Source organism: Neomonachus schauinslandi, chromosome 9, assembly GCF_002201575.2.
Source record: "Neomonachus schauinslandi chromosome 9, ASM220157v2, whole genome shotgun sequence".
Lineage (NCBI taxonomy): Eukaryota > Metazoa > Chordata > Mammalia > Carnivora > Phocidae > Neomonachus > Neomonachus schauinslandi.
Genome location: NC_058411.1, coordinates 8,077,856 through 8,099,737, shown reverse-complemented (window position 1 = coordinate 8,099,737; position 21,882 = coordinate 8,077,856). Strand labels below are relative to the sequence as shown.

At 44.5% G+C, this 21,882-nt stretch overlaps 1 protein-coding gene across 4 annotated transcripts in view; it reads left to right on the top strand.

The window, feature by feature from the left end:
* The window catches only part of AK7 (adenylate kinase 7), a 67,847-nt gene that overhangs the window by 33,085 nt on the left and 12,880 nt on the right, over positions 1–21,882 (top strand). Inside the window, exons 6-14 of one of the 4 annotated variants that reach the window (XM_021679683.2) lie at positions 2,681–2,761; positions 4,557–4,645; positions 5,377–5,467; positions 6,711–6,788; positions 7,651–7,800; positions 12,036–12,164; positions 13,802–13,931; positions 20,573–20,701; positions 21,067–21,135. In XM_021679683.2, coding sequence (XP_021535358.1) covers positions 2,681–2,761; positions 4,557–4,645; positions 5,377–5,467; positions 6,711–6,788; positions 7,651–7,800; positions 12,036–12,164; positions 13,802–13,931; positions 20,573–20,701; positions 21,067–21,135 — 946 coding nt within the window. The remainder of the gene's footprint in view (positions 1–2,680; positions 2,762–4,556; positions 4,646–5,376; positions 5,468–6,710; positions 6,789–7,650; positions 7,801–12,035; positions 12,165–13,801; positions 13,932–20,572; positions 20,702–21,066; positions 21,136–21,882) is intronic. The other 3 variants (XM_021679685.2, XM_021679684.2, XM_021679686.2) reach the window with 3 other exon arrangements.

The following is a 21,882-nucleotide window of genomic DNA, read 5'->3' as shown; positions in this document are numbered from 1 at the left end:
GCAAAGTGCACTTTGTATCAAAGTGTAAAGTGTATCTTCCAAAAGTGCGGCTATAAAAGTCTCAAGTATATTCAGGGATCAGATGCCTTCAAGATTCATGATGGTCAGTGTGAAATGGGAATTCACAATGAGAATATGCCTTACAGTTTGTAATTGGCTTGACAGTCAATGCTGTGCCCTCAAACCAGCACCCATCTGCTACAATGAGGTCACCACCCTTGCCCCAGCTGTTGTCCCTTTACTGGAGCTTTAAAGGCCAGGGGAAGTCATGGGGGGGGGGGGCAGTACAAGGAGCTTTGATTTGCCTCTCTGAAGTGCTCACTGCCTAAAATGCTTTTTATGTTAATTTTTGGTTCTGGAATCCCTACATCAAGCAGGTAATTTAAATGTGAAAGACAAACCATTGAGAAGTACAAAGTCAAGGTTAAAATTCTCAAGGGAGCCTTGGCTAGATTTGACACAATTCCTTGTCACCTTCTTCTGCCACAGGTTGGAGTTTTTCCAGTTCACCCTTTTGTTGTGGATGAACCCTTCATATTGTGGCCCAACTCCTAACTTCACCAGATTGAGTGTTTGTCTCCTCTACTCGCATGGATTTCAAAACCCACACACCTAGATCATGAGACCCTCGACTTCCCAGGGTGCCCACACTGTCCACTCTTCATCACTCTTGTTTTCACTTCTGTTTTTGGCCCCTAAGGATAGCTCTCATGTCCTTGAGAATTCTGCCATCCTCGAAGGATACTATTGGCATTTTAGATGGCATTTCTAGGTATTTGCACTCTGAGGTTTTAGATTTTTTTAATCCCCCATGGATTACCTGGAGCAGAGGAGAGACTCATTTTCCTGATAAAGGTTCCCAATTTCAACATGTGTGCTCGTGCACTCTGGGAGGGGTTTCCCATGACACCAAGTAATTCTTGGGCACCTGCCAGGCATCCTATATTTCAACTCAATTCTGACACTATCTTCCTAGAAGTAACATCAGATCCTACAGGTTTAGGGCTCATTCCTACAAGACTGCCCCCCACTTCCAACACCAGTTGTGTTGTGGGGTCGTTGAACACAACCGTCAAGAAAGAATTCTTGAGGACACCTGGGTGGCTCAGTCGTTAAGCATCTGCCTTCGGCTCAGGTCATGATCCCGGGGTCCCGGGATCGAGTCCCACATCGGGCTCCCTGCTTGGCGGGAAGCCTGCTTCTCCCTCTCCCGCTCCCCCTGCTTGTGTTCCTGCTCTCGCTATCTCTCTCTCTGTCAAATAAATAAAATCTTTAAAAAAAAAAAAAAAAGAAAGAATTCTTGAGTTATTGTATGGTACAACCTAGTAAGTTTATTTAAGTAGCACAGGACAGGACCTGTGGGCAGAAAGGGCTGCACTTTTGCTATATGAAGCTGGTGGTTATATGCTTAGTGTTCAAGGGGGAGGGGACGTGCAGGGGGTAGGAGATCATAAATGTTTCTTTGAATTTCTACTTGTAAAACTACTTTTGCAAGATTTCTCTGGTGCTTATCATTCAGTTCCATATTAACCATCATTGAAATATCCAGGCAGTCATGAGACCCTTTAAGAATGTAGCAACCAGGGGGCATGAGTGGCTCAGTTGATTAAGCTCTTAGCTCAGGTCTTGATCTCAGGGTTGTAAGTACAAGCCCCACGTTGGGCTCCATGTTGGGCGTGGAGCTTACTTAAAAAAAAAAAAAAAAGAATGTAGCAACCAGTACATATTTGATCCTTACCAAAACTATGCAGGCTAGGTCAGCCTCCTGGGCTAAAGGTGGACATTTTTCTGTTTCTGTCCCTCATCAGTGGCCAGCCCAGGCTATCACCTGAGCTTCTGACCAACCCTTATAGGTTGGAGGTTCCGATGACCCCTCCCACCTCCCCAAGCCTTGGGTTTGATTAGTTTGCTAAGGGTGGCTCCTGGAATTCAGAGAAACATTTTACTTACTAGATTACCAGTTTCTAATAAAAGAATATAACTCGGGAAGAGCCAGATGGAAAAGATGCACAGGGCAAGGTTTGGGGAAAAGCATGGAGCTTCTCTGCTCTCCCCAAATCTCCACTGGTTCGCCAACCCAGAAGCTCTCCAAACCTTCTCCTTTGGGGTTTTTATGGAGGCTTCATCATGTTTGAGACAATCATTGGTCATTGGTGATTGAACTTGATCTGCATATCCCTGGAGATGGCAGGGGAGCTGGAAGTTGGCAATCAACCCACATCTTCAGGTTGGATCCCAAAGTCACCTGATTAACATAACAAAAGACACCTTTATCACTCTGTTTGCTTAAAAATTCCCATAGTTCTAAGAACTCATGCCAGATATGGAGATGAAGACCAAATATATATTTCTTATTGTGAATCACAATATCACACCTTATATTGTGGCCCATTACTAAAAACTCCCTATGTATGTCCACCTCCCCTACTGAGTAAGTAAAGATCATCATGGAAGGACCCATCTTTATATCTCCCCTTTCTTGTAGGTGCCAGCATAGTGCATGCAGGTGTGAAGTCTTCACAAATAATTATCCCTGGCTTTCATTCAATTAAAAGTCCCCCCGAAATTTTAATAGTGATCAGAGGCATTCATGTAGGACTCATTTTAACCACTAAAATAATCTGGTTTGGTATGATTAATAATACTACATTTAGCTTTTTTCCTCTCCTTTATCTAATAGGCCAAAAAATTTGCAACTTACGTGGTTGCTGCCGGACTTCAGTATGGAGTAGAAGGAGGCATCTTACATTATTTTTTTAAGGTATGACTTTTTAGTGACTACGAGATAAGAACCAAATTAGCCAGTACACATAAAGGATTTCAGATGTTGCAAATTATATGGACAATAGAACAGAGCAACAAAACAGAGAAAGATAGAAAGAAAGCCAGCAGTAGGGTTGGGAGGTTGTATCTTGAATATGATGGTCAGGGAAGCCCTTTCCCAAGATATGACACTTGAGCAGAAAGTGACAAGGGAGCTGGCTACTTTGCTTTCTGGGGGAAAGTCAGTAGGAACTGTAAGTGCAAAGACCTAAGGCAGAAATGTGCAGGTTGTGTTAAGGAACAGCAAATAGACGAGTGTAGCCAAAATACAGGAGAATAGTAGGCGATGAAGTTCATTTGTCCTTGTCTGTTCTCAGCTGCTCCTCACCTACCTGACCATTGAATGTTGGCTTTCTCAGGTTTCTGCCCCAGACCTTCTTGCTCCCTTTTTTTTTTAAGATTTATTTATTTATTTGAGAGAGAGAGAGAGAGTGCACAAGTGGGAGGGGCAGAGGGAGAGGGAGAAAGAGAATCTCAAGCGGACTCTGCACTCAGTGCGGAGGCCAACACAGGGCTCCAGCTCACAACCCTGAGACGATGAGTTGAAACCAAGAGTCTGGACGCTTAACTGACTTTGCCACCCAGGCGCCCCCCTCCTGTCTTCTCAATCTACACTCTTTTCCTGGGTTGGTCTGTCCATTCCCATGACTGGTGCCAATGACTCTCAAATATCAGTTTCTCCAGCAGGGCTCGCTCCTGAGTCCTAGCTTTGTGAATCTGGCTGCCTATTCAGCACCTTCACTTTGAATGTTTCACAAACCCAAACTCTACCTACAGTCACCCCCAAACCTGCTGTTCCTCCAGGACCCCATCTCAGAAAATGGGACCTTCTTCTACCCAGCTGCACCAACCAGCATCCAACTCCTTGCTCTTTCTCATCTGCCACAAAATCCCCCAGTAATAACAGAGCCAACCTCCTCAGTATCTCCTTCTCTCCACCCCCACTCTCCCAGCAGCTCCCCCACGCCCCACACAAGCTATAGGACATCTCTAGTCCACACAACTGGCCTGGCCTCCACCTCCCCATTTAGGCTCTTACTTTCCATCATTCCTTCATGAGGCAACAAAAACAAATCTAATGATGTCACTTCACTGCTTAAAACCCTTCAATGGTTTCCCAAAGCCCAAAATATCTTACAAGATCCAGCGGTCTGCTGTGGCCCCCACCCCTACCTCTTTCACTCTTAAAAAGCAGTTTAAAATAATCTAGTACCTGACAGCTAAACACTATCCAGATTGTCTTTTTCTTTACTGAAATACTTAAATGCAGGGAAAAGACAAGGGTTTGGACTCTGAAGATCAGGGTTCAAATCCAGGCTCAGCAACTCATCAGCCGCTTTATCTACTAAGCATTTCATCTTTGAACTGATAGCAATTACTCCAGCCCATGGGAGTAATTTTAGACTTTCATTCTCATTTTTTTCTTTTTGTGAGATTGGAAGGTGTCATGTATGTGAAAGCATTTCCTTTCTGTGTAGACACCATGCCAATGACGACTGAAGACAGTGCACGAGATTGTAGATTTCTTGAAAAGTATTTCAGCCTGAGGTTAGTTTCTCTTAATAGGCTTTGATCAGCAACTAAATCTCATCAGAGCTGATTTTCAAAACATCCCCTTTAGGCGATGACATCATCAGACAGCTGGGTCTTTTGGATGCCCCAGACTAGGACTGGGTGTGAGCTCTAATAGTTACATACAGCCAGCGGAAAATACGCTTTTGCTTTTCTTTCAGATCGCTTGGTTGGGTGAGGTCCCTGCATTACCCGTGTTTGGAGATGGAACAAATGTAATTCCAGCAATTCATGTTCTTGACCTAGCAGGGTAAGCGTTCTCCTAGAGCTAGGATTTCCCCGGAAGTAATTGACTAATGTGTTTGTGTTTAAGCGACCACTCAGTGAGCACTCACCAAGCGCTAAGACCCTTATGTGTGTCACTGTATTCGTTCTTCACAACCACCCTATGCACAAGGTCTACTTATTATCTCTGTTTTGTGTCTGGTGGCATAGTTCCACCATCTAAAAATGCCAGGAAAGCCCATAGCACAGTCTTCATCCAAAGGTAGGCTCTCCGAAATGTCAGGAGTCATGATTCTCCCTGGGGTAGGAAATTGTAGTCCCCATACCGCTTCTTACTGCCCAGTGGTTCCCCTAAGAGAGGCACGGCTTCTCCGAATCTGTGTCTGACTCTGTGAACGCCCCTCCCCAAAGCACTGTTGAGAGATTCACAGGAGCGCCAGGTGAGTGGACTTCACGAACCGAAGTCCTGCCCCAGGGGGTCAGGTGCTCCTCGCAACGCACTGGGCGAAGCTGGAGCTGGATGGATCGGCTTTGAAGTCCTGGCCTTTCCACTTTCCCCAGTGGCTCTTCAGCCCGAGATGCGTTCCTTGACCATCCCAGCTTCCCCGTCTGTAGAGATCATCGTCCCACCCCCGACCATGTTGGAAATGAAGTGAGATACTGCCTGGCTCCCTGGGGCGGTGGTCGGTGGACTTTCCTTGACTCCATCTCTTTTGCTTTCTCCCCCTGGTGGTGGTTTTTCCTGGTGGGCTGCAGAGTGATACAAAACATCATAGACCACGTGCCGAAGCTTCATTACCTGGTTGCAGTGGATGAGTCTGTTCATACCCTGGAAGACTTGGTCAAGGTACAGCCGTTCCATCCCGTATTTGATTGCATTTCTTAAACTGTTTTAGCCCCCAAAGTATAGCAATGGAATCAGGTGTGCTAACAAGACTGGGGACTCCGCAAATTGAATATCCTGAAAACCAAAGTCACTATCCGCCTCTGCAGTGTATGTGTTGGGAAATTTACAATCAAGATGTCCTTTGTCTGGTCTGTTCATGGAACAAGTGGGAGAGGCCGCTGTGGGGCCAAGACACACACGAATCCCACAGGGGGGTTACTAAAATGTGTCCTTGCCCCAAAGTACTGATATGGTCAGTTTCCCTAAACCTACTGACGGCTTCCAGGGGCTCTAGGTTTGTGGGGGCTGTCTCTCCAGTCCAGGCCACTTGTCACCTTGTAGCCCAGCTAGCTCAGCGAGTGTAGCCTTCCCCTACTCATCTTTTAACATTCAGCTCAGGGGCACCTGGGTGGCTCAGTCGTTAAGTGTCTGCCTTTGGCTCAGGTCATGATCTCAGGGTGCTGGGATAAAGCCCCACATCTGGCTCCCTGCTCAGCGGGAGCCGCCTCCTCCCTCTCCCACTCCCCATGCTTGCGTTCTTTCTCTTACTGTGTCTCTGGCTGTCAAATAAATAAATAAAATCTTAAAAAAAACAAAAACATTCAGCTCAGATTTCATCCTCCGGAAGACCTCTCTGCCTCCTTCCCACCTCCCGCATGGGCCAGGCGCCTCTTTCCCCAGCATCCCCTCTGCAGGTGATCCGCATAATCATCTGTGTACTGCTGCCTCCCCTTCAGACTGAGAGCCCCCTGAGGGCAGGTCCTGCCTTACTCATCTCTGTCTCCAGTCTCTGGTGTGCAGTGGTGAATGTTGAATATTTGCAAAACAAATGAATCAATGAATACCCTCAGGGCACCCGCCCTTTACAAAAAAAAAAAAAAAGAAAGAAAGAAAAAGAAAAAATTATTGGGTGCCTGGGTGGCTGAGTCATTGGGCATCTGCCTTCGGCTCAGGTCATGATCCCAGGGTCCTAGGATTGAGTCCTGCATCGGGCTCCCTGCTCAGCGGGAAGCCTGCTTCTCCCTCTCCCACTCCCCCTGCTTGTGTTCCTGCTCTTGCTATCTCTGTCAAATAAATAAATAAAATCTTAAAAAAAAAAAAAAAGAAAAAGAAAAAATTATTCATTTATATTGACATTCATTTAAGACATTTTGTATTAAAATCTTACAAGCAAACTAAATAGTATTTCATTTTCCTCTAACAGTGCATCAGTAAAAATACTGGCCCTGGGAAAATCCAGAAAATACCCAGAGAAAATGCTTTCCTAACCAAGGACTTAACAGTGAGTAGTAAGAGATTCTTTTCCTAAATGTATTGGTTCTTGAGGGATTTGGGGTCCGAATTCCTGGCTTCCAGTTTTATCTTTGCTCCTCCTGGACAGCTAAACCTTTTACCCTGAAGCAATTTCCTCTTGTCTTCTGAGAGCTTCTGTTTTCTTTTCTGAAAAACCCTCAGAGGTCCTGGTCAGAAAACGTACTTGAAAACTGTTTGATACGTAAATGCTTTACAGACACTGGATGTCCCTCTCTTTGGCCTCTTTGTATAATTCACACAGGAACCCGGGATTTCTGATTTCATTGCAACAGAAACCTACCCAGCTTTAGTCAGCAGTGTGCCCTTTGAGCTTGCTTTAGGACACAATTTTTTAAATTATTTTTTAATTATTATTATTAGGAATAAATTGCATCAAAACACTACGTTTGAGAATTTTCTGGAAGGACTGGTATCACTGGTTGCCTCTGGGGAACAGAGCTGAGTGGGTGGTGATGGGGGTCAAAGAGAACGCTTTCCTCTATACTTTTTCTTTTGGATTTTGAGCCAAGGGATTGCTCTATTCAAAGAACAGATACAGTTACAATTTGCAAAAAAAGAAAGCTTACACTGGGACTTCCAGCATCCCCCTGCTCTGAGCTGCTTGTTTAAGAGCCAGATGCTGCCTGTCCCGAGCGCAGAGGTGGGAAGAGCTTAGAATTCTCACGGAAGACCACAGGGGGCGCTCTGTCAACACCGAATGCCACCGTTGATTGACTTCCATGTTTTGTGACTGTATATTTTTTTCTTTAATCACAGTGATTTTGGTCTGTTGTAACTGTCAAAGTGAAAGAAAAGTCAAGTCAAATCTCTAATATTCCTTTATCTCTTAGCAAGAGTGCCTTGACCATTTACTGGTCAATTTGAGAATGGAAGCACTTTTTGTGAAGGAGAATTTTAACATTCGATGGAGTGCCCAAACAGGATTTGTGGAAAATATCAACAATATCCTCAAAGAGTACAAGCAAAGCAGAGGACTATTGGTAACTATAACAATTTTCCTGTTTTGATAGCCTGTTTCAATTCAACTGTAACAATTTCCTGTTTCCTGTTTTAAATTGGGATTTAAGCAAAGTAAATGAAACTTTTAGTATAATCACACGAGTGAAAGTATTTTCTTTTTCAAATGTCCCAATTTCTAAAATCAAGTTCTTTTTAAAATTTGATCCATTTGTTCATGTCTAACAATGTATGTATGTATTATATTAATGTCAACCAAATATTAAACATTTTAAAGTTAATACAGATAATGACTGTTATGCTTGACGCAAATTGAACATGATAGTAAGTTCAAAACTGACTGCCACAGCACTGTCTATATACGGAAAAGTAGCAAGTGCATCCTGGCCTGACTGTTTCAGCCCGGGTTACCTACAGGAGACGGTTGGTGGGAGGTGGAAAGGAGAAGACTGATTGTTACTTTGGTTTTTTTTTTTTTTTTTAAAGATTTTATTTATTTATTTGAGAGAGAGAGAATGAGAGACAGCATGAGAGGGAGGAGGGTCAGAGGGAGAAGCAGACTCCCCGCCGAGCAGGGAGCCCGATGCGGGACTCGATCCCAGGACTCCAGGATCATGACCTGAGCCGAAGGCAGTCGCTTAACCAACTGAGCCACCCAGGCGCCCCGATTTTTTTCTTTTTTTTAAAGATTTTATTTATTCGACAGAGCACAAGCAGAGGGAACAGCAAGCAGAGGGAGAGGGAGAAGCAGGCTCCCCGCTGAGCAGGGAGCCCGATGTGGGACTCGATCCCAGGACCCTGGGATCACGACCCGAGCTGAAGGCAGCCGCTTAACCGACTGAGCCACCCAGGCGTCCCCTGATTGTTACTTTGATCTCTTCCTGTTGGCCAGGGGATTCATTGGTCATTTATCATCAAACTCGTCAAAGTAGACATGCTTATCTCCACATTATAGATGATGAAACTGAGGCTCAGAGAGGTTAAGCAATTTCTTCAAGGTCACACAGCTAATCAGAGATTCGAACTAGCTGGGATGCAGACTTAGCTAGAACAGCCTAACTTCAGTGTCCCCACACCTCCCTCGCTGAAATCAGCTATATGTAGCCCTTGCCCAGCTCCTTGATTTACCCCAGGGAAGCATCCCAAAGAGGATAGTGGGTAATACATTAAACATGTGTTGAAAACTGTCGGGTAGCCTATAAGAAACAGGTGCCATCCTAAACATAGCTACCACTGTGCATGGGAGACTCCATACAAGCAAGAACAGTATCATCATTGTGTCCTAAGAACCATATTCTCCTGAAAAACATGCCTAGTTAAGAGTAAGTAGGAGAGGGGCGCCTGGGTGGCTCAGTCGTTAAGCGTTTGCCTTCGGCTGGGGTCATGATCCCAGGGTCCTGGGATCAAGCCCCACATCAGGCTCCCTGCTCCGCGGGAAGCCTGCTTCTCCCTCTCCCACTCCCCCTGCTTGTGTTCCCTCTCTCGCTGTGTCTCTGTCAAATAAATAAATAAATAAATAAATAATCTTAAAAAAAAAAAAAAAGAGTAAGTAGGAGATGTGCCTCTCAGCAAAGGAAACAGTGATGTCTTTAGCATCTGAAATACCCATCTTAAGTACTTGGAGCCTATCCTGAGACACACAAGACCCAACTCAAGTGGTGAGACTAGTGTTGTCTTCTGTGGGTCCAAATGGAAAACAAAACAGTTAGGGTACAAGGACATGACACCTTAAAGAAATAACATGGTTCCCGATTAGCAACACTGGACAGAACATGATAGAGGGAATAAGCATCTCTAAAAAAAATTTTTTTTAAAGATTTTATTTATTTATTTGAGACAGAGAGAGAGAGAGAGCACAAGCAGGGGGAGGGGGCAGAGGGAGAGGGAGAAGCAGACTCCCCACTGAGCAGGACCCTGGGATCATGACCTGAATCGAAGGCAGACGGTTAACCGACGAGCCACCCAGGAGCCCCAAGCATCTCTAAAAATTGAAGAGTCTATCCATCCCTGGGGACGTTGGTCAGCGTAGATGCATAGGACAGGAAACTACCCAGGATAAGGCAGACTGTGCCATACCAGTGACATCCCAAAACATGGAGTCTTAAGCCAAGGGCTTCCATGATTCCGGTCCCCTTAGCAAGGCAAGGTGGTCCCTGCTGCAGACAGATGCATCAAGCTACCGTGACCGGATGCCACTAAATAGCCCGTTCCTCTAACTCTTCATGTTCCAAATGATGCTCATCAACAACCCTCCATGCCTGTCTACTCTGAGGGAACAAATGTACCAGACAAGTGCACTTGGAGTTCGGAGTTCAGGGGTAGTCAGACTTCTCACTATTAAGTGAATAAACTGCCGTTCTGGTTTCTCACCTGGCTGAGGTGTGCCTACCCCAAGAGACAGATCTGCCATCGGTGTGTGGACAAAATGGTGCTCGTGAACATGCTCAGTTGAGAGCTGGACCTCAGACCATGGTGAATGCACCAGGCCCACCCAGGAGCACAGCCCTGCCCATCAAGACTCTGCTTGAGGGGCACCTGGGTGGCTTGGATGATTAAGCGTCTGCTTTCGTCTCAGGTCATGATCCCAGGGTCCTGGGATCGAGCCCCACGTCGGGCTCCCGGCTCGGCAGGGAGTCTGCTTCTCCCTCTTTCCCTGCCTCTTCCCCTGCTTGTGCTCTCTCTGTCTCTCTCTCTCTCAAATGAATAAATAAAATTAAAAAAAAAAAAAAAAGACTCTGCTTGAGCTGCTTTCTCCGACACCCTTCCACCGCACGCCATCTTGGTCATCACCATTGTCCCGAAAGGATCCCTCACCAGATAAGACCAGTCATGTTCACCGTCCTCACCCAGGCCCCTGCAATGTCCCTGTTTATTTCCTTCACAGCCGTGGTCTCCTCGTCTGTCAAATGGTAGTAATAATAACCACAACCAACTTGGTGGCTGAAATTATATGACCTTTAAGCACATGGACACTCTGCCAATGGAAATTCTTCTCATCAGCCTGATTTTGGTTATTAATATGCCTTACAAAATACGAGGCTTCAGTTCCACAACTGTTTGGATCATTTTGCAAGAAATGACTGCTACTGATATTTTGAATTCTGTTGGAAATAAACATTTACTCCCTGGTTACAAATGTCACAGTTTCTGGAGCATTCAAGCAAGTTTTGGCAGAAGAAATGGTGGGGCTTTTTGTTTTTTTTGTTTTTTTTTTTTTGATGAGTATATTTTTAAAAACTAGAATAAATTAACTGTGCTAAAAAGTAAAGTATGATTAAAGACCCAGTCAGTCCAGAAACAATATTCATGAGGCAATAATCTAAGCCCCCGCACACTGGACCAGAAATTCTGTCTTTGTTGTCTTTGTAAGAGTAATATGACTCATATGTGGAATTTAAGAAACAAAACAGATGAACGTTGGGGAAGGGAAGGAAAAATAAAATAAGATGAAATCAGAAGGGGAGAAAAACCATAAGAGGCTCTTAACTCTAGGAAACAAACTGAGGGTTGCTGGAGGGGAGGTAGGTCGGGGGATGGGGTAATGGGTGATGGGCATTGAAGACGGCACGTGATGGAATGGGCAATGGGTGTTTGATGCAACTGATGAATCACTGAACTCTACCTCTGAAGCTAATAATACAGTATATGTTAACTAAATTGAATTTTAAGTAAAAATTTTTAAAAAGGAGTAATATGATAGTGTGTAATGCTCAAGTACTTTGTTCTTTAGTACTTTTAGTACTTTTGTGTAATGCTTGAGTACTTTAGTACTTCAGTACTTCAGTGCACTATATGTTAATTAAATTGAAAATTGATTTTTAAATAAAAAATTTTTTATAAAGAGTAACATGGTAGTGTGTAATGCTCAAGTACTTTGTTCTTTAGTACTTTTTAGTACTTTGTTTTTAGTACTTTTAGTACTTTGTTCTTTTAGTACTTCTAGTATGTCCAGAGCACATCTCGCTGAGCATTGTGTCCCCCATGGTTGGTCGGTGCACATAGTAGATGCTCAGTAAGTCCCTGCTGAACGAATGAACAGGAAGGGCCACTCCCTGATTGGGGAGCAGCGCTGCGAGGACGATGTGGCACTGACCACAGAGGCCGGCCATGGAGGAAGTGACCCTAGAGACTTGACAGAGGAGAGTTAGCCTGCAGGACCCCGAGATGTTCAGGAAAGGCACCCCCTGACATGAAAAACACTCTGTCGAGCTACAGCTTGTTCACCACTCACTGGATGGTCCTTGTTCTCCTTTTGCAGCCGATCAAGATCTGCATTCTGGGTCCTCCTGCTGTGGGAAAATCCAGTATTGCCGAAGCCTTGTCTAAGTATTACAAGTTGCATCACATTAAATTGAAGGATGTTATTTCCGAAGCCATAGCGAAACTGGTAACATTTCTACTACTTCACTGGGAATTTTTACATCCTAAAAATGCTTTTCTTAGTCTTGTAACAAGGAAGCCACTAATTTTACGTGGCATCCTGCAAAGAGATTTGTTATTTTAATTGGATTTTGTTTTTGGCATCCCACAGGACGTTCCTCTGTGAGATGGAAGCATCTTTCATGGGGTGCCCTTGAAATTTAGTCTGTCTCCAGCTGTTGCTAAAAAATATATCTTGTATTCTCTCTGTTGACTGGAACATTTTTAGTTTGTTTTTGTTTTTGTTTTTTGTTTTTTAAGTAGGCTTCATGGCCAGCATGGAGTCCAATGTGGGGTCTGGACTCACCACCCTGAGATCAAGACCTGAGCTGAGATCAAAAGTCAGATGCTTAACTGACTGAACCACCCGGGCACCCCAATTTTTTTTTAGATTTTCTTATTCTTGATGTGTGTTTCTCAGAGTATTATCAGACTATTTATTAACTGCTTTAAAAGAAAGAGACTATTGGGTGCCTTCATGGCTCAGTTGGTTAAGCTTCCGACTCTTGATTTTGGCTCAGGTCATGATCTTGGGGTCATGAGATCAAGCCCCTCACTGGGTTCCACATTGGGTATGGAGCCTGCTTAAGATTCTCTCTTTTGGGCGCCTGGGTGACTCAGTTGGTTAAGCGACTGCCTTCGGCTCAGGTCATGATCCTGGAGTCCCGGGATCGAGTCCCGCATCGGGCTCCCTGCTCAGCAGGGAGTCTGCTTCTCCCTCTGACCCTCCCCCCTCTCATGTGCTCTCTCTCTCATTCTCTCTCTCAAATAAATAAATAAAATCTTAAAAAAAAAAAAAGATTCTCTCTCTCTCTCTCTCTCCCCTTCTGGCCCCCCCCCTTGCATGCACACATACACTTCCTCTCTCTCTCTCTAAAAAAAAAAAAAGAGAGACTATTTTCTTAGAGCAGTTTTAGGTTCATAGCAAAACTGGGAGGTAGGTACAGAGATTTTCTACTCATCCCCTACCCTTTGCATGCATAAGCTCCTGCATTATCAACACCCCCTCCAGAATGGTTACATTAGTTACAACTGATGAACTTATACTGACACTTCATTATCACCCAAAGCCCACTGTTTACTTTAGGGTTGTTCTTGGTGTTACACATCCTATGGGTTTGGACAAATGTATAATGACATGTACTTACCATTATAGTACCCCACGGAGTAGTTTTACTGCCCTAAAAATCCTCTGTGCTCTGCCTATTCATCCCACCCTCCCCTCAGCTAACTGCTTTTTATCATTTTATTGGAAATGGTAGCTACTATGGTATATTTCCTTAAATGATTCCTGAAAGTCTTAATTTCTACAAAATGTGTTTCCTTCAAGTAAGATATCACCTGACACCTAGAAAAGTGTTGATTCTTAAGCAGTTCTGGTGTTAACACAGAAATGGATTCTTCTCCTAAAATAGAGTAAGAAAAACCTCGAGGCTCTCAACCATCTTTGTAGATACACACATCTTGACAACTTGCACAATGACTGTGGGTGAGCGTATTCCCTATTTGGACACCAGCCTTTTCCAGGATCGTGCGCCAGATGATTTTGCGAGTAGCAGATCCGTGCGGGGCATCATCCAATTTGAATATCCCTGTGGTATGTAGGAGGCGATTGTCACACCTAAGGATGAAGGGGAAGAGGAAGAAGAAGGTGAGGAGGAGGAAGAGGAGGAGAATGTGGAAGATGCACAGGAGCTCTTGGATGGCGTCAAAGAAAGCATGGAGCAGAATGCAGGTAGCGTGTCCAGCTTGGGGCTGCTCTTGTTAACAGGCTTTGTTTCCTTGTTATAAAAGACTACTTGTTTACTATTTAAAGTACAGAACATATAACACAGAAATTTCAATCATAATCCCACCCCGGCCTCCCCAGGAGGAAAAAATCACCATTGATATTTGGTGACTATCTGATCATAGGATGGGAAAAAACTCCCTAAGTTAACAATAATAAAAGACCAAGTGTATAGTCATAAATATTTTAGAAGCATCAAAAATCACTAATTAGGGTGCCTGGGTGGCTCAGTTGGTAAGCTTCTGCCTTCGGCTCAGGTCATGATCCTGGGGTCCTGAGATCAATCCCGCATCTGGCTCCTTGCTCAGCAAGGGGTCTGCTTTTCCCTCTACCCCTCCCCCCTGCTCCTGATATCTCTCTCTCTCAAATAAATAAATAAAATCTTAAAATCATTAATTAAAAGGCAAAGGACAAACCAGGAAAAGATATTTGCCACTAACATGATAAAGACGTAATATCCTTAATATATAAAATGCTCAGGCAAACTAGTAAGAAAATCATTAGATCCTTAATAGAAAAAAGTGGATGAATAACATGGAGCCATAATACATTCAGGAAGAAATACAAATAAGTGGAAAAATATCCTTACTCATTGGGTAACTGTAAGCAGTTTGTTGAACAAACTCACTGGGGTGAGGGGTCACTTTAAACACAAACTCGGGACCCATTCTCTCCCCTCTCCCGCTTGCACAGAGTTTCAGGCTGGTTCCATTGCAACTCCTAGATAATAAGTAAGTAGTCTCTTTGTTCATGCTTTAAGAAGTCCATGCCAACCAGATAACTGCAAGCTGTTTTGAACTTAGACATTTCCAAGGGACTTGGTTACTTGGCAGAAACCAGTGTAATTATTCGGAAACTAAAACCACTTCATTTTGATTTATGTAGACAGTCGAGATCCTCCACCAAACTGGTTTTACTGGTATCACCTATAGACTAGTCCAACATGTGAGCACTGGACTCTGATCCAACGGACTTTCTCCCCTCGTCACCCCCTCAAGCACGTTTGGCTTCTTTCACTTACCCCCTCCTCCTCTCCTCTTTGCTGGTGGCTGTTTCTGATCCTCCAGCGTTGGGCTGGGTGGGTGGGAAGTGGGGAAGAAGGACAGAGGCCTAAGCGGGGCCTGGGGACAGATGGCTCCTTCCTGGTGTTGCCCTTCACAGACCCTCCCACTGAGGACTGCCCACTGCATTCCTGGGGGCACAACTCTTTTTTTTTTTTTTTTTAAATATTTTTAAAATTTATTCATGAGAGATAGAGAGGCAGAGGGAGAAGCAGGCTCCCCGCAGAGCAGGGAGCCCGATGCGGGACTCGATCCCAGGACCCTGGGATCATGACCTGAGCTGAAGGCAGACGCTCAACTGACCGAGCCACCCAGGCGTCCCCTGGGGGCACAACTCTTGACTGCCCTCCCCACCTCTGGTCTTCTAGCACAGAGGCCGTTTGTCCCTCCAGGTGGTCCTCTCGCTAGCCACTCGGCTTCAAGAATTCTAGTGTCTCCATGCCTTCCTCTGAAGGTATCTCTCCCCCACCTCTCCTTGCCCCAGGCCACTCCAGTCTGGTGTTTAGGGGTGGAGAACATGGGCTTGTATGCACACACTGGATGTCCACTTCAAACAGGTAGCTGATTATCTGTGTCTTGGTTTCTGCTTTGGTGTGGGCTGGGCCGGGAGGAAATGGAATTTAGAATGCTGGAGATGTCCCAGAGGAAAAGGAAGGTACATAGAAAACCCAGTTTATTTTTCAAAAATTTTTTAATTAAAAAATTTTACTTATTTATTATTATTATTTTAAAGTAAGTAGGCTCCACACCCAACGTCAGGCTTGAACTCACGACCCTGAGATCAAGCATCCCATGCTCTCCTGACTGAGCCAGCCAGGTGACCCTTTTTTTTTTTAACTTTTTTTTTTAAGTCATCCCTGTGTCTGACACGGGGCTCAAACTCACAACCTCGAGATCAAGAGTAGCATCCTCTACTGACTGTAGAAAACCCAGGTTAATACTTTGAGAGAAAACATTGCCCCTGCCTTACCTATGAGATACGTGGGAGCCAGGATGCTGGTTTTAGGGAGACTACCAGCATCCTGGCTCCCACCACTTGGGGAAGGAGAAACAACCCAAGATAAGACATTCCCCTGTGAGGACACCTGGGGAAGGAAATCTGGCAAGGCCACAGGAGAGGGTGGAGGGCTGGAATGGTAAGGAATCTACAGGTGTCCATGGCCCTGGGTATATACACTGGAAGCCTGAGAGCTAAGGCCAGAGCAGGGCACTGGGAGTGGAACACCACCACCCCAAGAGGAGATGGAGGAGCGTCTAGGATTCAGGCTAATGGGATGAGACAAACCCTGGACAATATTTACTGGACAGAGACATGTAATTGGTCTTTGCAAGAACCCAAAAATCGTATCCAAAGTATGTCGCTGCTCTGCTCAAGCTCAAGAAGGGCCTGTCCTTGGCAGCCAACTCTGTTCTGCCCCCAAATGTAAAGAGAGGCCACTCTGGGGACACCTGGGTGGCTCAGTCGGTTGAGCGTCTGCCTTCGGCTCAGGTCATGATCCCCGGGGTCCTGGGATCGAACCCCACGTCAGGCTCCTTGCTCAGCAGGGAGCCTGCTGCTTCCCCTGCTTGTGCTCTCTCTCTGTCTCTGTCTCTCTCTCTGACAAATAAATAAATACAATCTTAAAAAAAAAGAAAAAAAAGGCCACGCTGGGTCAGCAGCCTCTGCCCCGAGGGGCCCTGGAAGGGGACAGAGGAAGTGGCCTGCAGCCACCCCCCCACCCCTTCCTACAAGATTGGAAGGGTTCATTCAGTCCCCTTTAACCTTAGGAAGGTTTTTTGTTGTTGTTGTTTGTTTGTTTGTTTGTTTTTCTTCCTCAAGTTTGTCCTCAAATCCTTCCTGTTCATATTTACCTGAAACTAGAATGTGGACCTTGATTATGTTTGGACAAAACAAGACTTCTGAGCTCCCTGCACAGACCTACATAGAAATTACACAGCCCAAGCGAGGACAGAGGTCAGCTCGCTTTTCCCTCCCATGACCCAATTTGTTAGTAAATAACTCACGATTCCAGTGAAACCAATTTCACAATCCCGCAGTGGGGCACCTCCATGTCCTGAGAATTCCACTCCAGTCGGCCCCTGACAATGCAGCCAAAATGGGGGCTTGGTTAAACCGGAACGCACCAGGTTGCCGATTCTTTGTGCTCACTTTATGTGTTTCAAAAGCATTGTGGGATTAATTGAAACTAGTTGGTGGGGGGTGCCTGGGTGGCTCAGCCGTTAAGCATCTGCCTTTGGCTCAGGTCATGGTCCCAGGATTCTGGGATCAAGCCCTGCATCGGACTCCCTGCTCGGCGGGAAGCCTGCTTCTCCCTCTCCCACTCCCCCTGCTTGTGTTCCCTCTCTCGCTGTGTCTCTCTCTGTCAAATAAATAAATAAAAATCTTAAAAATAAAATAAAATAAAACTAGTTGGTGGAGTTCCAGGTGGTCATTGGACTAGTCTTTCAACTTTTCTGTGAGTTTGAAAATAAAAATTGGGGGCGCCCGGGTGGCTCAGTAGGTTAAGCATCTGCCTTTGGCTCAGGTCATGATCCCAGGGTCCTGGGATCGAGCCCCGAGTGGGGCTCCCTGCTCAGCGGGGAGTCTGCTTCTCCCTCTCCCTCTGCTGCTCCCCCTGCTTGCGCTCTTTCTCTCAAATGAATAAATAAAATCTTTTAAAAAATGAAAATAAAAACTGGGGGAGGGAGGACGTATGTAACTGTATCAACATCCTAGTGTCCATCCTCTGCATGGATTATTTTGAAACGTTGGATGCACCTATTTTTTGAAACGTGTTTTAGTAATTGTGAATATGGATTCATATTAGCATTTTGAATATTACTTGAATGTGAAAGATAGACTTAAAAAAGAAAAAGCAGGTGGTGTTTTAAAGGCTGTCCAGTAGTGCTGTGTTCATTCATTTCAAAGTAGAAGTGACAGTCCCCTTCCAAGGAGCCCCACACTGCCAAGGTCATGGGTGTATCTCTAGGAGGTCACAGTTCTCTAGAGAGAGCCATTTGAGCTTGGCCCTTTGTGTACCCACATTCCATAGGTATCAGAAACTGCTGCTCGAGGTCCCTTCTTGCATACTGAACACTTCAGCTCTGTAACAAACAGGAGCGAATGGCAAAGCTGGCTGTGAAATCAACCAAGGGATGCATGGAGGGGCCTGAAGCTTGATTTCTGAGCATGTATGTGCCTTTGCCTCGGCAACAGAAACTTTGAAAATCAGAAATAGACTGCTTAGATAAAACCCATCTTCGAATTTTGCTGAATCCCTCGACACTTTATTTGGCTTTATTTCTTTGCACCACAGTAAACCTTACTGAGAAATAATGTCAAATCATTTCGAGGAATTTCATTATGCGAAATAACGCCTTTGATTTTCTTTCTTTCTTTCTTTCTTTTTTTTTGGTCTCAGCCCTAACATTTAAAGTTCTGGAAGATGCAATTAGTTTTGAATCAGTTCCTGCCTAATGAGTTGTGTGGCAATGGGAGGTAGAAGAAAGAAGAGGTGTTTTAATGACATCATTTTATTGTCATTAATACAGTGATTAAAAGACACCAAAAACCCGGATGCCTGGGTGGCTCAGTCAGTTAAGTGTCTGCCTTTGGCTCGGGTCAGGATCCCAGGGTCCTGGGATTGAGGGAGTAGGACTCCTTGCTCAGCTGAGCGTCTGCTTCTCCCTCTCCCCCTGCCTGTGCTCTCTTGCTTTCTCTCTGTCAAATAAATAAATAAAATCTTAAAAAAAAAAAAAAAAGGGGGCGCCTGGGTGGCTCAGTCGTTGGGCGTCTGCCTTCGGCTCAGGTCATGATCCCAGGGTACTGGGATCGAGCCCCGCATCAGGCTCCCTGCTCAGCAGGAAGCCTGCTTCTCCCTCTCCCACTCCCCCTGCTTGTGTTCCTGCTCTCACTATCTCTCTCTCTCCGTCAAATAAATAAATAAAATCTTTAAAAAAAAAAAAAGATTCCCCCTCTCTAAAACAAAATTAAAAAAAAAAGAGAGACCAAAACTATTTTATACCGTAGATCCACGGATAAACTAAAAGTATGGTATGACCCTAGAAAGAGCTTTGTAGATCAATTACTCAAAGTTGCCAAACTCACCATACTGTAATGCACACATTAAGCAATGTAAGGGCAGGGCCGTGTCTCAGAAATGGTAGCTGTTTGATGATTACAATAGAAGAATACATGAGTATCACAGTGAAGCTGCATCATATCGTCCTTTAACCACTATGCCTGTTTTAGAACAGACTCCTCCCTCCTCAGCGATGCCATATGCAACCTCCGGAATCCGGTCTCCAAAGCTGGAGAAGGAACTGTGTAGTGGGGCCAAGGTCAGGAATGCAGATTTGGAGAGACCCAGGGTGGGGAGGGCGTTCGTTCCTGCAGCTTTAAAGAGAACCGTGCCTTTGAGAGTCAGATCAAGCTCAATTTTTATTTTTTAATTTATTTTTTCCTTTTTATTATTTATTTATTCATTTTTAAAGATTTTATTTATTTATTTGAGAGAGAGAATGAGATAGAGAGAGCATGAGAGTGGGGAGGGTCAGAGGGAGAGGCAGACTCCCCGCTGAGTAGGGAGCCCGATGCGGGACTCAATCCCAGGACTCCAGGATCATGACCTGAGCTGAAGGCAGTCGCTTAACCAACTGAGCCACCCAGGCGCCCTTCCTTTTTATTTTTAAGTAATCTCTACACCCAACGTGGGCCTCGAACTCACCACCCCGAGATCAATTGCATGCTCTACCAACTGAGCCAGTCAGGCACCCCAAGCTTGATTTTTATTCCAATGCAGCAAATATTTATTACTATTGTTACACTATTAATAAGTCGTGTGTTAACAACACATGTGAGGGGTGCCTGGGTGGCTCAGTTGTTAAGCGTCTGCCTTCGGCTCAGGTCATGATCTCAGGGTCCTGGGATCGAGCCCCGCATCAGGCTCCCTGCTCAGCGGGAAGCCTGCTTCTCCCTCTCCCTCTCCCCCTGCTTGTGTTCCCTCTCTTGCTGTGCCTCTCTCTGTCAAATAAATAAATAAAATCTTAAAAAAAAAAACCCAAAGAGCAAACACATGTGAATACTATCTCACTTAAATCTTACAACAGAAACATTTATTTCTGTGTATTAAGGCTATTATTACTATGTCTTAAGGCTATAAGGCTATGTATTAAGGCATAATATCAAAACAGAATTGAGTGAACCCTGCTGGCAAGTGGGAACACTCGGGACATCTCCACTTGCTCCTTGTTCTGCTTCAGCCAGAAGTTGTGACTTTACCCAGAAGAATATTTGGGAATTTGCTACATCAGCATTTGCTTCTGGTCTTTATTGCAGACAAGCTCATTGGGTTCTCCTATTTTATTGTGCATTACAGTTCACGTGTCATGTTCAAAATACAAAACCACATATTTGTAACTTTAAGGGAAAATAAAAGATTTTCAGTAGTAATGTTGACTACACAACAAATTTTGAGATGGCTTTAGAATGTAACCACCATGTAGAATGTGACTCCCTAGTAATATATATTTTTTTCTTTTTACCAGGCCGACTAGAAGATCAATATATAATTAGATTTATCAAAGAAAAGGTGAAATCTATGCCTTGCAGGAATCAAGGTTATATTTTGGATGGATTCCCAAAGACCTATGATCAAGCTAAAGACCTGTTCAATCGTAAGTTTGAGTGTTCCCCTTATTTTTTATTTTTTTTGTAAGCTTTTCTTTCTTTATGTAAACTCTACCCCCAACGTGGAGCTTGAACTCACAACCTTGAGATAAGAGCCACATGCTCTGTGGACTGAGCCAGCCAGACACCCCTCCTTCATTTGAGTGCTTACATTCAGATAAGTTGCCACGTATCATAGTAATAGTCACTCAGTTAAAATTTAAAAATCAGAGAGACTGTGTCTAAAATACAGGCTTTTCCATTATTGGTTAGTTTTCTAGTTAACTTCTAGTTAAAATATTTTAATTTTTTGCCAAGTTGTCCATAGTGACAGCACGTAATGAACACAACAATGTATATTTTGTTTTATTAGAAGAAGACGAGGAGGAAGAAGAAGAAGTCAGAGGCAAAATGTTTCCCTTTGATAAACTAATCATACCTGGTAAGTTTAAAATATTTCTTGAAGGTCATATTTAGAGGAATGCCATTTTGCACCCAAACCATCTTTTCGATGTCAATAAAGCAGATCTCTCTCCCCTTCTCTCTCTCTTTTTCTTTTTTTTTTTTTTTTTTAGGGAAAAAGGGAAAACGATACCCTTAAACATAAACTCTCAAGCTAGGGAATGTATGGGGGCAGCAATCAGGAATACAGGAATACTAAGTTCTGAAATGGACAGAAGTCTCTTTGAGAATGTTCATTTCTGCTGCTCCCTCCGGGAACAAAGCACTGGGTGGCCAGTCCCCTGATGCCTTGACTTCTGAGTCAGTTGGCAAGATGACCAGGGACTGGACCCTTCCTACCATTGTAGGTGCTAGCCATGCCATCATCTTTCCCATCTTTCCCAAATCCAGGGTTGAGACTGGGCAGGTGCAGAGCGTCTTGGTTCACTGTCCATGTAAATACACAGTCGTTGCACGATGTCCTCTTGGAAGTAAAGCATAAACAACATATTCCACGAAAAAGGATTTGCTGAGTACCCGGCAGGCATTTCTTGTGACCTTGCCTTGAACTTTTCAAGTTTTTTTTTTTTTTAAATCAATTTGCATGCAGTATCATCATAGGAAACACAAAAACAGCTTTTTTTAGCAACTGAGCCCGAGGTCGTAATGGCGGCGGGGGGGGGGGGGGGGGTGCGGGGGCTCTGCTCACTTGCGTCAGAGTCCCCACCGGAGTCAGTTGATGACAGCT